This window comes from Mustela nigripes, chromosome 5 (assembly GCF_022355385.1).
Source record: "Mustela nigripes isolate SB6536 chromosome 5, MUSNIG.SB6536, whole genome shotgun sequence".
Taxonomy (NCBI): Eukaryota; Metazoa; Chordata; class Mammalia; order Carnivora; family Mustelidae; genus Mustela; species Mustela nigripes.
The window spans coordinates 98,828,225-98,845,675 of NC_081561.1; the positions used below are offsets into that span (position 1 = coordinate 98,828,225).

Here is a 17,451-nt window from a genome sequence, read left to right on the forward strand (position 1 = left end):
ATTTAAATGTGTAAAATAACAGGTACATGAAATTAGGAAGAAAAATAAAGCAATCTGCAGACTTTGGCACTAGCACACATAATGTTTTGTTTGAGTTGTTAGAATGTGGTTGACAATCACTAAATAGGAATTTAAAAAAATTACAAATCTGCAGAAAACAATCAATCATAGGTGTGGATTCTCAGTTTAATGCTCCCCATCTCCCATTCCCACCCACCCACCCCATATAGTTTCAATTATAATAAAAATAGAGATATTAACATCAGAATTTTGCTGTTAACTCTTCAAGGTTTCTCTGCATCCTCCAAGCCACACGTAAGGTTTGAAGCACCAAATCCACAAGTTTCTCCAACCAAGTTTAAATAAACAAAAACTGGAGACTGAAGGGTGCCAAAGTAACTCTTCTGAAATGAGGCTGTAACACAAAAGTTCTCCCCAAAACAAAGGGTATTATGCGTCTAGTTCAAGTACTGCCAGGCTGTATGTAGATCTGTCTCAGACAGGCTTCCAACAACTACAAGTACCACTGGTTCTAGAGGGCATGATCCATGATACCAAAGCAGGGCGGGGATCCCCCTTCCTTCATTGATTTTTAAAAAGTTACAACCCTCCCCTGTGACTGGCTGCGGCAGGGTCAGGGCTGCACCTGGAGTTTGAGGGGATGAAGTGAGCCTTCCCCTGCAGGAAAGCTCTACCTTTAGTGTGAACAGTTCTCTCAGAGCTTTCGCTCTCTCTCAGGGCTGTCCTGGCTTCTCAGGATCCACTGCCCTTGCCCAGAAGACAGAGTCTCAATCCGACCCAGTAACAGTGAAAGAAGAGTCGACCTACCTGTGGAACCAGACCCAACATGGTCCCCCAAGGCCGCTCAGGCTACCTCATTGCAACTGACAAGTCAACCTGTGCACTTAAAGCGTATCAGTTTATGGAATGCTTGTTTGAAGTCCTCATTGGACATGGTATAGATGATGGGGTTGATAAGGGAGTTGAGATAGCCCAGCCACGTGAAGAAGTCAAAGATGGCCAGGTGGAACCAGCAAGCATCCTTGCAAATAGGCATCACTAGGGAGATGATGAAGAAGGGCAGCCAGCACACAATAAAGGCTCCCAGTATGATCCCCAGGGTCTTAGTGGCTTTGCGCTCCCTAGCGGCCATGAGTTTCTTCTTCTCTAGCAGGGCGTCGGAGACTCGCACTTTGACTTGGTTCACGTACACGGGGGACCCGGATTCGCTGGGCACATCGGGAGCCCGCGAGTTAACGGAGGTGACCGAGGACGTGGACCCGGGGGAGTCGGTTATCAGCTGGGCTCGGGTCAGGCGCTTGCCGGTCCTGTTGGGCGTCTGTTTCAAAATCCGGGAGCGGGCTTCCACATAGATGCGGCCGTAGAGGGCGATGAGGAGCAGGGTGGGGAAGTAGAAAGCGCCCACCGTGGAGTAAACGGTATAGAGGATGTGGTCGGTGTTCACCACGCAGTCCGACACCTCTTCCTCGGCTTTGGCTTGACGCCAGAAGAAGGGCGGCAGCGAGATGGAGATAGAGAAGACCCACACCAGTGCGATCATGACCGCGGCTCTCTTGGGAGTCCTTTTAGCTGAGTATTCCACGGCGTCCGTGATGGCCCAGTAGCGGTCCAGGGCGATGACACAGAGGTGCAGGATAGAAGCAGTGCAACAGGTGATGTCCGACGACTGCCAGAAGTCGCAGACCACCTGGCCCAGCGTCCAGCGGCCGGTGACCGTGTACATGGTGCTGATGGGCATCACCAGGATGGATACGAGCAGGTCGGTGACCGCCAGGGAGGCGATCAGGTAGTTGGCTGGGGTATGCAGCTTCCGGGTCCGGTACACAGTGGCGATCACAAAAGCATTGGAGAGCGTGGTGGCCAAGGTGATGAGTGCCAGCAGCACGACCAGTAGTACTTTCCAGGGCAGGGCGATGGAGTCCTGGTAAATGTAGCCCTCGGCGCTGCAGTTGTGGGGAGCAGAGGAGAGATTGGCTTGAGGAACCCCGGTCTGGGAGCCCGCGGGCGGCGGCGGGGCGCACCGAGTGCCGGTTTCTTCCATGTCTCTCCTCGCCACGGCTCTGGAGCGCAGCTCTTGGGCATGGAGCAAATGAAGGCAAGGGCGGCAGGACCGCGGAGACCACAGTCTTGTCTCCCGGTTGCGAGTCAGTTCCGTGGGCTCCTCAATTATTCCTCCACCCAGATTCCTGCTGAAACTAGAGGTCAAGGGCGCGGCAGCCTAGGCAGGCGAGCGCGTTCTCTGCACTTCCAGTGCGCCAGGCGCTGCCGCCGCGTCCCAGCCTGCTCCTCTCCACGCCCCGTCTTAGCCCTGGGTTGCTAAGGACTGGCCCGCCGAGCCCCCGCTCCACTCGGAATCCCACCTAGGCGTCTAGTGCTGGAGGGCGTTGTATTGTTTGAGGAAGGAGCATCAGCCAGGTAGGGTCTCTTACCCCAATTGCTCGGGGCTGAGTCTCCTAACCCGGGCGCTCCTCGATCTGCAGAATCGGCCCGCAGGAGTTTCCTAGCTGTCGAGACCAAAGCTTGCAGGTCAGCCAGGAGTCCTGGTCTTGCATTCCCGCCCCCCTCCCCAGACTGGGGCAGTTTCCTGCGGCTGCTTAGGCCGCCAGAGCTGGGTGGGGTGAAGTCTGGGAGCCGCGCTGCGCCGCGCCTCGCGCCGGAGCTCTGCCCTCCCTTCTTTTCACGCGCTGGCCACTCCGGCGAGCTGCCCCGCGGAGACGGGGCCGCCAGAGGGGGGATTCGGGGGCTGGGGCTGCGGCTGCTCGCAACGCGCCGCCACTGCCGCCAACACCTCGGTCCCACAGGCACCGCTTGGAGCCATGCTGCTGGGCGCACGGGTCGGGGGCACCTGGCGCAGCACGAGGGTAAGGGGCAGGTGTCTTGGGGAGCTGGAAGAACGCTGCGTGCGCCAGCCCGGGAGGAGCGTGTGAGCGGCAGAGCAGATGGGCTCCTTTTATAGAGTCCAGGTCCGGTCTGCTCGAGCCCTAGAACTAGTGCGGCTCAGCAAGTGCGGACGCCCGCTCCCCATCACCTTCCCCTTTTCTGTCTCCCTCCCTCTTTTCCTCCCGCCCGGATCCCTCCCCGGCCAAGGAAGCTTCCCGCCGGGTCCTACCGCCCTCTCTCCCCAGTACCTATCCCCTGGCCCCTCTCCCAATCCTGACACCCAGACGCCGCAGTTCTGGCCAGGATTGGGGATGAGGGCGTCCTGTCCTTGCCTCTGTCCTCTTCCGAGCTTGCGGCGCGGCCCTCCAGTTAGATCCACGCCCTCGGCCACCGGCACAGGCACACTCCCCGCTTACCTTCCGGGGCTTCTACTTACCACCCCCCACCCCAGCAGACCGGTGCTAGGCGGAGCCAGCCCCAGGCTCGGACCTCTCCACTCGGGAATTTTATCCAGCCCTGGGGACCACACCCAGGTTAGAAGGAGGCACCGGTAATATCGCCTTAGAAGGAAATGGCCAATAGTGCATTTTAAACTTCGGGCTTCGAGTCCTACTTAACTCTTGGTACAATGCAAACTAATTTTTCACATCTGGTTTTAGGAATCTGTGCTTTCCAGTGAATGCCCCGCCTTTAACTGTGGGCCAACAGGGGAGAAAAAAAAATAAATAAAACTGTCTACAAAAATGTGAAAGTATCACAAACCATAGCCTACTGTATGTGAAACTAAACCTTCCATTTCACTCTCCCTCTCCAGCCGCTCAGCAGTTCAGTGCCAGTGGAAAACAGTTCACAGTAAGCACCTTCCCTCCCACAGCCTGCCTGGAAAGGAGGTCAACAAAATTCAAAAGGAAGAAAAAAAAGAAAGAAAGAAAGAAAAAAAGAAACGGGCTTTGGGACCATCACCACCAGTGTGACTTCTCTGGTGTCAACAAATATAGCAGGATATCAGCTACATGTGGCACCAAGCAATGCCAGCTCCCAGGTGCCATGACCTTTGAGCAGATAGATCCCTGGTGCTCACTTCCTCCTCCAACCTTAACAGAAATCGATGTAGGGTAGAAGTACAAGTCAGACAAAGTTTAAAGAAAAGCAACAGAATGGGACGCCTGGGTGGCTCAGTTGGTTAAGCAGCTGCCTTCGGCTCAGGTCATGATCCCAGCGTCCTGGGATCGAGTCCCACATCGGGCTCCTTGCTCTGCAGGGAGCCTGCTTCTCCCTCTGCCTCTGCCTTCCACTCTGTCTGCCTGTGCTCGCTCTCACTCTCTCTCTCTCTCTCTGACAAATAAATAAATAAAATCTTTAAAAAAAAAAAAAAAAAAAAAAAAAAGAAAAGCAACAGAAAAGAACAATGTACCCTAGCTAAGTGATCCCAGCTGGGAATTTCTAGCACCTCGCTCCATGTTTAGCAGGTATAATCCATTCGATGAACCCTATGTCATAAGTGACTTTATCAGGTTAAGTGGAAGCAAATTTTAGTCTAAGGCCCAAGATTATCTCGCCCATCCATTTAGTTTCAAAGAATAATTGAGATCCTTTGAGAGAAGAGCTTTTTACCCAAGGTGACGCAACCCTAATCCAAGTTGTCTTATTTTCCTCCTCCCTAAACCAGGCAGGAGGGCAAAAATAGAGTGCTTTCTCTGTGCTGCGAATTCTAGACATCAGGAGTATAATGGGGTATACCCAGACCCAGTTATCAAGCAGCTTATATTCTAGAAGAGGTAGATAGACAATAACCACATAAACAAGTAAATTAGTATACGTTCTGATAGCATTAATAATTATGAAGAAAACAGCACATTCCTGCCTTGAGAGTGAAGGTACTCCTTCAGGTGGCAGTTCTCCCAAAATGTCCTCTGGAAGTCTTGCGGCATCCGTGCTGGGGTTAAAAGCAAAATCTTCTCTTTCCTCTCCTCCTGTCCCTAGTGCCCAGCATTGCTCTGGCTAACCTTAAGCCTCATTTGCACCACATATTAGGGGGTCCGGCCCATCTTCCCATCCACCCACCCACATCAGGAGCTTAAGCAGACAAAGATGACGACTTCTTCTTCTTCTTCTTCTTCTTCTTCTTCTTCTTTTCTTCTTCCTCCTCCTCCTCCTCTTCTTCTTCCTCTTTTACCTCTCCTTCTTTTTGCAAACCGCAGCATTCTCTTAGAAATCACAGTAGAGGAAAGCAAGGCAGGCAAACCCAAACCACTAGGTGGGGGCGTTGGCCAGGATGCAGCACAAGTGTGTGTGGTTGCGGGTGTGGGGTGTGCCAGGAAAACTATTTTCCTGCTGTCTTAGGGGAACCGGGCAAGATGAGGAGAAGTGTTGAAAGGATGCAAAGCGGAGGAAGGCAGAAAGGAATTTTACCAGGCTGCAGGCAGCCTTTCTAAATTTCATCTCCCAGGGGCGTGCAAAGGAGAAAACCACTTGCTTCTTCTCGGGTTTGGGTTTAGCGATGTAGGGAACCTGTGGCTTTCTCCAGCCACTCTCTTAAACTGCTTCGCGGAGTCCTGAACCCTGGGTGGAATCTGTGGTGGCATCTGCCACGTTTGCGCGGAGTTTGGTTTTTTCCTAGGCTTTGCTTAATTAAGAATTGCGTGAACACAACAAGCCGTCATACAGAGGGGATTTAAGCAAGGGTTTAGTGGAGAACCACGTTTCATTAACTTGGCTCCCTCCTTTAGCACTTTAAAACACATAAAATACAGATGTTGCACACGGGCGCACGTGTGTGAAACACGCAGGAGAGCAAGGGACCTTTAAAACAACCTCTGCTTGGATTTCCCCTACCTACAGAGGAGGGGCCCCTGGGCATGTGCGCGCCGGAGGCAGGAAAGTCCCTTCAAGTTACCGGGAAACAGCCTACACAGACTGGGCGAGAGGGCAAGAAGAGGAGGAGCTGGAAAATGCTGAAATGGGGCGGTAGAGCGCAGCAAAGGTTATTTGGGTTGAAATCAGTTCTTGTTTAGCCACCGGGCAGTGCGACTGCAAAAGTTAGTGTGCTCCACGCGGGTGGACCTTAAGCAGAAGCTGAGGGGGTGAAGGATAACGCTGGAACCGCCGTGAAGCCTGCGATCGGACACGAAGTCTAACGTGGTGGTGAGCTATGGAGGGACCAGAGAAAAATCGCCTCTCAAAGACACTTTGCCTAAACTAGAAAGATTTGGAAGGAATTGCTGATGCAGCGAAATGAGAGGCTGAGAGGCGCAGGTTGGAAGTTTGCGGCGTGGCGCTAGGGAGAGGAAATGCTGCGAAGAGCAGCTCCTTCCACCTCCAGGAGACTACAGCAGACACCTGCTAGAACTTCACTGCGACTGGACTCTGTCTTGGCCCGAAGCCAGCCAGCCAGCAAGCCAAGTGGGGGGGAGGGGGGGGTCACGTGGTCACGTGGGTCATGCTTGCAGCATCCCGAGGGTCTTCTCTGCATTTCCCAGCAAGCGACCCTTAAGAGAGTTCCAGGCACAGGAGCAAAGAAGTAGTTGTAAATTAATCTTGGCTTTGCTGCAATAACAAACAAATAAAAAAACACAAAATACAAAATCAAAACCAGGACGCCCAAGCTCTAGTTGCTTTGCTCCTTTTATAGAGGAAAATGCAATCTCACACTCTTCATCTCCGCTACTTGAAAAATCCACAACCAGCCCCTAACCAGAAAATGTGGGGACCTGGCAAGCTACTTTTTTCAAGTCCTGCTTTCTCAATCTGTGGCCACTGTTTGTTGTGGTTGTTTTACCCTGCCACCCAGGAAACAGCCCATGACCCTGAGCTCTACACATTCTCACGTGTGGTGGTAGCCCACTTTTGGTTCCTTTTATATTCCTTCAGTAATTATTCTTTTAAAAGTATATTGGTAGTAATGAAAGTACAAGTCTTACTTATGTTTTCTTTCATGGGACTATGGAAATGTTCAGATGAATGAACATATACATACACACAGACATATGCATACAGTTTTCACAGACACCTTCTGGAGATTACCAAACCCTGTGAGGCTCAGCTCCTTCTCCATAATCATTGAGCCCACTTTGGGCCTTTGACTAGGTGTCTGTGTCAGAGTACTCATGTGCTGTATTCTTAATAAGGGAATTAATGCCAAATAATAAAAATAGGTGCTTTATTCCCTAAATTCTAGGCTGGCCTAACTTAATCCCTGAGAATTAGTAACTCTGCTATGTGGCTATGTATGGATGCAAATACTGTGTATCTGTATTTAAGGAAGAATGCCACAAAAAAGTGGAGCACGTATTCATAAGTTAGACACTTTCTAATTCCTGTCTCTGTAATAACAGCCACTTTGCTTCTTTGAACAGGTATCTACAGCTCATAAGTTACCTCTGGTTCAAAGCTAGCTAGCCCAGTTCCAACTAGTAGAAGAGCTAGCTCCCAACTTAATTCTCAATCACATATTTCCTGACCAAAGATCTAGATTCTGGAAGAAAATTTCTAACCTAGTGCTTAAAGTAATATAAACAGAGATTGTATGGGGGAGGGGGCATTGAATATCTCTTTTTGGACAAACAGTGGGATTTGGCAATAATAAATCTTTGGATGGAAAACAATGCCAGTGAGCCCACCAAACGTAGAAACAATGTGCTGCCTTAATTTGGCAGATCCCTAGGCAGCTCTGTTAAGGGTGAAGTCTCTCCTGAAAAATCAAATAAAACATTTAACAATGAGGCTGTCCACTGGCCCAAGGAAAGAAGCAATTGGGTTTTGTCTTATTTTCAAAGTAGGGAAAATTACATTATTCTGAGTGATTAGTTCCAGTCTTGCAAACAAACAAACAAGAAGCAAAACAAGTCAAGCCAGTTTATGGTTTCCTCACCTGTAACTAACGAATAATTATCATCAGCCTTCCCTGAGCACCATGAATTAAGCTTTATGCTACCTGTTCCACATATGTTCTCTCATTTAATTCTTATGAAAGTACTAGCAAGTGTCATTATCATTCTCATTTTCTGGATGAAAAAAGCTTAGAGAATTTAAGTAAATATGCTAATATCAAATAGCTGATGAGTGATCGAACTGGTTTGCAAATCCAAGTCTCTCTAATTTCAAGGTCCAAATCTTTATCCGTAGTCTACACTAAGCCTGCCACATAGCTCAGCATTGGCTTCCCCTTTAATTGGGCCTGTGATTGGATCTCATCTAATCTATGAGGTAGAGTCACTGTTCATAGCTATTTAAGTCTCCAGGATAATTTTCTGTTAGGTGACTTCAAATTCTTGTGGGGGTGGTGATGGTTCTGAAAATCACATGGAAGATTGTGCACCACTATTCTGTTTAGCCAGCTAATCATCACTTCCAAAGTAGAGCTGACAGGTGAGTACATACCACATATTCTGAAGTCCATAGCCCAAACAGAAACTAGGGTATGCCCTTCCTCAAGATGCTTCTTGACTTTCTTTCTGGGTTGCATTCATTACCTTCAGGGGGTAGTTATTTTTTCTATCTCATCTACCTTTTTTTTTTTTTTGCTTCTCCTTCTCTGCCTCATCTTTCCACAGCCTGCTCCCCCCCAACACACAGTAAGTAAAAAAGAAAACTATAAAGCTTTTTAAAATTGTATGAATGGAATGTATTAAATACAGTGACAGTCTCTGTGCTGTTTTTAATCACATTAGTTTAAATATCAGTTAGAAAAATAACCTAAAAAATTGAATTGCTTTTTTTCTCCCCTGTATGTTGAACATACTGGTTTTTTCCCCTAAACATTAGTAATTCACCAAAGAAAAAGAGGAATATTCCTGGTGAGAAAATTACTCAAATCTTAACAACCAGAAATCAAGAAGTTCATCTATGAAGAACCTGCCAAAACCCGGAATATAAACAAAAATAAATTTAAATTACAATGCCCTAAAACTTCTGCACTTTATACATAAAAGAACTCCTCCTAGCCTCATTCAGATGTTACTTCTTACTTTACATACACTTCTAACATTTTTGGCTATGTGATTTCCAGGGTTCCTGAAGATTCAAAGCATTACATTATATAAATGGATCAGAAAGTATGTCAGGTAAGCATCTTACTGACTGCAGTAAGATGCCACAACTTGCCATCATTATTGCAAAAATAGGAAAATTCAGATTAAACTTTAAAAAATAGAAACCTAAAATAATGTTAATAACATTATTATTTGTGTTAACACATTTGATAATACAGAGTATTAATTCAGACTTTTATTGCAAGTGATGGAAAACCAAATTAGTCGTTACCTACAAACAAAGGAAAGCATTCATTTCAGAGAGAGTGGGGTCTCTCAAAATCCAAAGAGTAATTGAGCCAAGGAGCTTTGGGAGCTGAAGGAATGCAGCTGAGCCCTACAAACAGTCAGAATCCTGGATCATTACCAGGATTCTCGGTTGCTGTCTGTATATTGGCTTCTTTCATCTGTTTCACAGCAGACAGGTTTTCTCCACATTGTTGAAAATCATTTTCACCATTAATGCCTTCTGAAGTTGACTTCCTCAGCTTCATCATATTGCAGAAACTAATCTGAATCTGTTCCAAGTTCAGAAATTCTGAGAAATGGGTTCTGTTTCTGAAAAAAAAAGTAAGGAGACCATGACAAATTAATATTCTGAAAGTATCAACTGGGAAAGTTGCAAACTTTTAAAAGTTTGAAGAGTCGTGGAAGCAAGAAGAATAAGACAAACTGAAATTCCAGAAAAGTATAAGTATTTTCTGTAAAAGCTAATGATTGCTGCCTGTTTGGATTCCTTGAGGCACTTGCTGATTCTGGGCACAGGCTATGGATTAGACTTGGTCCAGGTGGAGGAATTCTACTGGGAAAAGAGAAACAAGCAGAGATTTTGATAGTCATTGGGGTCAGTGTGGCAGTTTGGAATCTAGAAGAACCCCAAATGCATGACCAGTTTTAATTGTGGACATTTTCTGGACATTTGGTTGTGGCAAAATAGAAGACTAAGGTTGTGGATAGGAAAATTCTAACAGGCAAATTGAAATTCTCCATAGTTTCAGAGTGCTTAGAAGAAAAAGTCCCTCTGGAAGAAAGAGGTCTGCATTAAACATGACTGGTCTTCCCTGAGGAGACAGATACCTTCCAGGCTTTCAAAGGGCTAGGATGGCAAGACCCAAAGAACAGGATGAATCACAGACAGGCTGAATCTAATTGCAAAGCAGCCTTGACTCAGCTCAGTGTCTGACTGCTGACATAGCTCTTCACACATTCTGTCTAACGTAGGGTGAATACTCCTTGGACAAAACAATATGGATTTAGAGCTTCTGAAGTCCATTTATATACAGTATCTGATTACAATTTTTTAAAAGATCCATGCATAGTGGCAATAAAAATAGGACCAATAATAATAACTGAAAAAAACTGGATCATAGAAGTAAATCCATTGGCAATGCAGATAGTAGGGTTAGCAGGAAAGAACTTTAAAATAACTATGATTAATATGTTCAGGAAAACAAAGGAAAATGGGCAAAAAAGATTAAAATTTGGAGCATTTCAACAGTGAATAAGACTCTTTAAAAACAAAATCAAATGGGCACTCTAGAAATAGACATCCACTATTTGATATTAAGTATTCACTAAATGGGTGTAATGGCACACTCAAAACAGTAACCTCATAAAGTTTAAAAAAATGTCTAAAGTGAAGCACAGAGAGAACAAAAGTACAAAGAACAAGAATGTAAAAATCTGAGACTGGGTCAAATAACCTAAAATACATACACAGAAATAGAAGAACAAGAGAATGGGAAACAAAAACTATTTGAAGAGGTAATTTCCAAGAACTTCCAGAAATACATTTTTTGGGAGAATATATCCAACAAAGACACCTCAAATGATTAAAAGAAGCTCAAAGAATTGTGGCCAGAATACATACAAAGAAAGCCACAGCTAAGCACATAATGGCCAAACTGCTGAAACCAATGACAAAGAAAAATTCATGAAACTGCCAAAGAAAAAGACATATAACCTTCAAAGAACCACAGTAAGGCTGTAGTTAACTTGTCAGAAATTATAAAAGCCAGGAGATAATGTAATGACACCTTGTAATAGCTGAAAGTTTTTCTAAAAAATTGTCAACCTAGAGTTCCATACTTAGAATTAATATCCCCCCAAAATGGAGGGTGAAGTACAAACGTTTTCAGCCAAATGAAACGTGGAAGAATTGGTTGACAGCTGAACAGGACTGTAGGAGGTAAGAAAAGAAGTTCTTCAGGCTGAATGAAAATGATAACAAATGGAAGCACAAACTCAAAGGAGGAATGAAGAACGTGGAAGAGTATAAGTATATAAGGAAAGATAAAAGCGTAGGTAACTGTGTAATAATAATGATGTCTTATAGGGTTTATAGCATAAGTAGAAGTAAAATATATGACCATAATAACATGAAGAACTGCTACCCAAAAAGAATGGGGATAAACAGAGTGAACTGTAGTAGAAGTTTTGCATTGTTAAAGAAGTGCTAAGGTGTACAAGTTTAATCCTAAAAAGTCAAGGATGCATTATTGTAAAATCTCTAAGGTAGTCATTAAAAATCAGTGCAAAGATATAAATAGAATCATACAAGTAGTTAATTAATACATAAAAGCTAGAAAAGAAGGAATAAAGAAACAATGAACCACAGGGTATAAAGAAAACAAATAGCAAGGATAGTACTATTAAATCAAACAGTATTAATAATTTCAATAAATGTAAAGAAAACATACCAATTAAATTGTAAAAATTCTCAGAAAAAATAAAAGATATTAGATCTAGCTATACAGTTTTACAGAATACATACCCTGATTTAGAAAAAAAAATATTTAAAAACTAAACAATGAGAAAATAGTATGTCATGTAAACACTAACTATAAGAAATGTGGCATGGCTATTTAATAGAAAAGGTAGGCTTTCCTGTAAGAAACATCAATCCAATAGAAAGACATAACAATCCCAATACCATGTCCTCAAACTATATAAAACAAAATTGGATGGGACTAAAAAAAGTACTAGATAAGTCAACAATCAAATTTAGAGATTTTAACACAACTTTTTCAGTAGCCTATAGAATGAACAGCTGATGAAATGGTAACCCATTAGTTATGATATGAAAGATTTGAAAAGATTTCAGCTAAATGAAACAGAAAACATTTTATTTCAACAACTTCAAAATATATATTTTCTCCAAGGTCACAAGGAACACTTAGAAACACAGGATATATACCAGACACAAGTCTCAAATGATTGAAACAACTCTCTCATCAGTGAAGATGAATGGCTGACATATAAGCATATAAAACAACATCAATGTCACTAACCATCAGGGAAAGACAAATTAAATGTGATACCACTACACACCAACTGGAATGTCTTAAAAAAAAAAAAAAAATCCTGGCACTATCGAGTGCTGACAAAGATGCAGAGCAACTGAAACTCTAGTTGATGGGACTGCAAAATGGCGTTGCCACTTGGGAAAAGTTTTGCAGGCTTGTTATTTATTCAAATGTACACTGCAATTCCATTACAAGTTATGTGCTCAAGAGAAGTGAAACTGACATGCACAGAGAAGCTTGTACACAAATGCTTATGGTAGCTCTATTCATAATTGCCAAAAATTGGGAAGAACAGAGATAGCTTTTAACCAATGAGTGAATACACAAACTGTAGTACATCTATACAATGGAATACTATTCGGCAATAAGAAAGAATCAACTATTGATTCATGCAGCAACATGAATAAATCTTAAATGCATTTTGAAGTGAAAGAACACAGGCTCAAAAAACTATATATTGCCCCCTTTCATTTCTGTGTCACTTGGGAAAATGTAAGTAGAGGAGAGGGATGAAAACAGTTGCCATGGTTACTAGTGGTTGGTGATATTCCCACCCCCTCATGCCACACACACACATAGCCACACAATACCAGGAGAAGGACACTTCACCTAAGTCGTATTCTTTCCACATAATCCATAACGACTGCGCAATCATGGTAAAACATCATAAAATCCCAAACTGATAGACATTCTACAAAATGCCTGAGTAGTATTCTTCAGAACACCAGGATTATGAATGATACGGAGACACTGAGGAATTGTCATAGAGCATAGGAGACCGAGGAGACATGCCACAAAAGTGCAACACAGAATCCAGCATTGCATTCAGAGACGGGAAAGGACATCAGTGGGAAAAAACTGGTATTCTACTCATTTTAATTTTTCAATTTTAATAAATGTTCATAGTTATTTTAGGTATTAACGTAAGGGAAAGCTGGGTGTAAGGATAAAAGAATGATAAATGCTATTTTTAAAATTCATCTGTAGGGTGCCTGGGTGGCTCAGTGGGTTGAACCTTTGCCTTCGGCTCCAGTCATGATCTCAGGGTCCTGGATCAAGTCCTGCATCAGGCTTTCTGCTCGGCTGGGAGCCTGCTTCCCCCTCTTTCTCTTTGCCTGCCTCTCTGCCTACTTGTTATCTCTCTCTGTCAAATAAATAAATAAAGTATTTTAAAAAATTATTCTCGAATTCTTAAATTTTTTTTTAAGTTTTTAACTTATGTGTCATAGGGCTGAAGGAGTTAAGATGATGGATCAGGGGTAAGCTTCAGACTTCCTCATAACTATGTTTTATGTAGTTATGGTTTTTGAACCGTGTAAAGGTATGAGCAATTCAGAGACAATTAAAAATAAATACAAATGAAGAAGTTTTCTCAAATGTATTCTTTAGCTGCTCTCCAAATTTTGCTCAAAGACATTCTTGTGGCAAATGATGCAATAATATGCACTTATTAGAAGGAAAAGTGTACACACACACACACACACACACACACACACCCTCTATGTATATAACAAATAAAGTAACATCAAATGAAAAGATTTATATAGAGTCTGTGACGGAAAGTATACAATTCTTACAATGAAACACCAAAATGAAGTTTCTATTGCTACTGTTTGTGAAGTGCAAAAGTACATTGCCTTCTATGCCAACAATAGTTTAGAGATAATATAAATGCTTTGCCTTAATTAGACTCTCCTAACAAATGTTCAGTGAATGAGTCAGTGTTGTCATTCTCTGCCTCTCCTTCACAGACCTCAGATGGCCTGTTCCAATAGAAAGGAAAGAAGGATGGAGTGTATTATTTTTGTTTTGGGGGGGTGGTTGGTATGGTTTTATGGCAGCCTTTTGTTAGGCTAAAATATACTTCGAGTACATGAATTAATGAATTCGAGAAAACAAATTGGAGGGACCCAATGACCATAAGAATCTCTCCATGTTTATTTACTAAAATTATATTTCCATGTTTCGCTGAGAATTCAGTGGCAAGCATGAGGTTCTGAGTCTGCAGCTTTGCATTTAGTTAATTGTACAGAATACTGAAATATTTCCTTTTACTTGGGTGAGCCATTGCATGCTAACTGCACTCTACTATATGACTGAAGTTCAGATTTTAATATTTGACTGTATGTACTAATGAGTTTTTGCTGTTAACAGGGATACTAAGGTGCTTGTGTGCTTGGTATCTCTTCTGTGATCACAGACAGCTGCTCTATTTCTCTGCCATTCAGCAGGCAATGGTATCTTTATAGTACACTTTTTTGGTATTCTGACCATCTCAATTTACATGAATTTAAAATCCATTTGCCTCCAAAAAAATTGAAGTAGGATACTTCATTTTCCTGTCTTCTGCAATTATTCCACGTGCTTAGTGAAAACTGCAGTCACAAGGTAGGCTAACTCACATTATCTTTAGTGCCAGGGTACTTAATGGCCATGATTTACTCTGTGACTTTGTCAATACCAAATCTACCTATGTTCTCCTCAAGTTTGACTATAAAGCTGGGTTCTTTATAAAACTCTAACTCCCTTTTGTAGATTTATAGGCTGATTTCTAACACAGAGTTATGGAAATAGCAAATGTTTTTTGGTCAGTATTTCTCACGCTGTAAAGATTATTTGACTGGATAGGGGCGCCTGGGTGGCTCAGTGGGTTAAGCCGCTGCCTTCGGCTCAGGTCATGATCTCAGGGTCCTGGGATCGAGTCCCGCATTGGGCTCTCTGCTCAGCAGGGAGCCTGCTTCCTCCTCTCTCTCTCTGCCTGCCTCTCTGCCTACTTGTAATCTCTCTGTCAAATAAATAAATAAAATCTTAAAAAAAAAAAAAGATTATTTGACTGGATCATTTCATCTGATTTTTCTTTTATTTTTTTTAAAGACACTTATTTATTTATTTACATACTTACTTGATTACTTATTTGCTTACAAGAGAACAGGGGGAGGGACACAGAACCCAACAGTGGCTTGAATCCCAGGTCCCTGAGATCATGACCTGAGCTGAAGTCAAGAGTCAGATGCTTAACCAACTGAGCCACCCAGGTTGCCCTGATATGTTCTTTTTTTTAATCTTGAATGAAAAGTTCTAGATCAAAATGATGATTTCTCTGGTTGGAAAATTTTACTCTCCTCCCAAATTTGTATCCTTATTATTCTTTTTAGACTACATTTCATCATGTCTTGGTGTCTTTGTGTCTTTAGTGAAAAGACATTTTTTCCTAGATGTTTTGTTTGGTATGTTTGTTATTGTATTTGCTTTTGTGTGAGAACATGTGTGTTGAATTCTTTGTATCGCTAAATAAGAACTGAAAGATGAAGAATTCCTGAGTACTTTGAATCTCATTGTAAATTTGGTTATCTCTTGGATGTGATATTTTATTAATATCAGGATGTTGGGTTTACAACAGACCTAAATGAAATAAAATTTAAGTATTTATTTATTTATTTATTTTAAGATTTTATTTATTTATTTGACAGAGAGAAATTACAGGTACACTGAGAGGCAGGCAGAGAGAGAGAGAGAAGGAAGCAGGCTCTCTGCTGAGCAGAGAGCCCGATGCGGGACTCGATCCCAGGACCCTGAGATCATGACCTGAGCCGAAGGCAGCGGCTTAACCCACTGAGCCACCCAGGCGCCCAAATTTAAGTATTTAAATATTCATTTTAATGGAGCTTCAGGAGCTCTGGCCCCACATGTCTGCTTGAGGGCTGAGGAACGTCCTGTGGCCCGGACCTTCCCTACTCAACTGTAACATTTTCACAACACACTTTTTGGGAGGCTCTGGTTTTGTATTCTCATCTATTAGTTAATTTTCAAGAATCAGTGGATGTGAAACATTTCGATGTTCCTATTAAAAATGCTGGTTCAGGGGCACCTGGGTGGCTCAGTGGGTTAAAGCCTCTGCCTTCGGCTCGGGTCATGATCCCAGGGTCCTGGGATAGAGCCCCACATCGGGCTCTTTGCTCAGCAGGGAGCCTGCTTTCTCCTCTCTCTCTGCCTGCCTCTCTGCCTACTTGTGATCTCTGTCTGTCAAATAAATAAATAAAATCTTTAAAAAAAGAAAATGCTGGTTCATTCACAGGAAACAGCCTCAACCAATCAGAACAGACAATCTAACAGAAGCAGGGTTTTGGAGGCCCACTGAGGCACTGTAGAGAGATCTCAGGATGCCCTAGAGGAGGGGACTGAGTGGCTGTGGTAGAAGAGGACCCCACTCAGTGGGCTTAGATGAGAACTAGCATCTAATGTGGAAGTGTATCATATTTCATTCAATCTAAGAAGCCATCAGTGGTAAAATGAACCTTTATTTTATGTACCACTAAAAAAAAAAAAAAATGCTACTGATCAATTTGTCACAATCCTTTCTCATTATTTAGAGTTTTTATATCATTTGATTGAAAGAGCTCTTTCAGACATATTGAACCATAGGTTTTTTGTTTCATATGTCACTTTCACAGGTACATCCAGATAACTAAAATTAACTTGAGAAGGTGTATTCCTGAAATCTCTTTACATTAAGAATTCCTGCCTTCTGAATCACTTTCAACATGGTCATCAATTTTCATATTGTCCCACACATCATCATCTGTGTCACTCAGAGCATTGGTAATATAATATTATTTATAAGAGTCTTCACTATTATCTCTGCTATGTTTCCCCAAAGCAGTACTTTACCAGCTTTTTCTCAAGACGCATAAAAATAGTATAAAAAGTGATAGCCATAACTATACAATATACCAATAATTATAAAATATACAATAATTGTAAAATACAGTCTTATTTCAGAGATGTGCAAATGTAAAAAAAATCATTATTTTATCAATATTCAACTTGATAAAATATGATAAACTCAATGTTTGACAGATCACATGACTACTATCAGCTTTGCCTGCATATTCATTATAGTTGGTGTTTACATATGCATTTTGTATAAGGATATCAGAATATTTTTCAAATATTAATAGTACATATACTATTGATAAATATTTAAAACCTGTAAGTCATATTATGGCTAGCTGAAAAGTTTGACAAAGATTAAAATTTCATTGTTTATCTGCAAAGAGCCAGAATAAATATTACAAAACAAGAGAAGTTAGATCTAGGGATACCTGGTTGGCTCACTGGGTAAGCATGTGACTCTTGATCTCAGGGTTGTGAGTCTGAGCCCCACATTGGCTGTAGAGATTGTTTTAAAAAATAAAATCTTTGAAAAAAAAGAGAAG

The 17,451-nt window shown here is 42.5% G+C and overlaps 1 protein-coding gene across 1 annotated transcript; it reads right to left on the bottom strand.

Moving 5' to 3' along the window:
• Positions 1–237: 237 nt before the first annotated feature.
• HTR1B (5-hydroxytryptamine receptor 1B) lies at positions 238–2,062 on the bottom strand. The gene has a single exon (XM_059400963.1). It carries the CDS (start codon positions 2,060–2,062, stop codon positions 893–895), a length of 1,170 nt encoding a protein of 389 aa, XP_059256946.1. The 3' UTR covers positions 238–892.
• Positions 2,063–17,451: the final 15,389 nt, after the last annotated feature.

Excerpts from the sequence above, each read along its gene's own strand:
- HTR1B (XM_059400963.1), bottom strand. The coding sequence starts at position 2,062 with ATGGAAGAAACCGGCACTCGGTGCGCCCCGCCGCCGCCCGCGGGCTCC.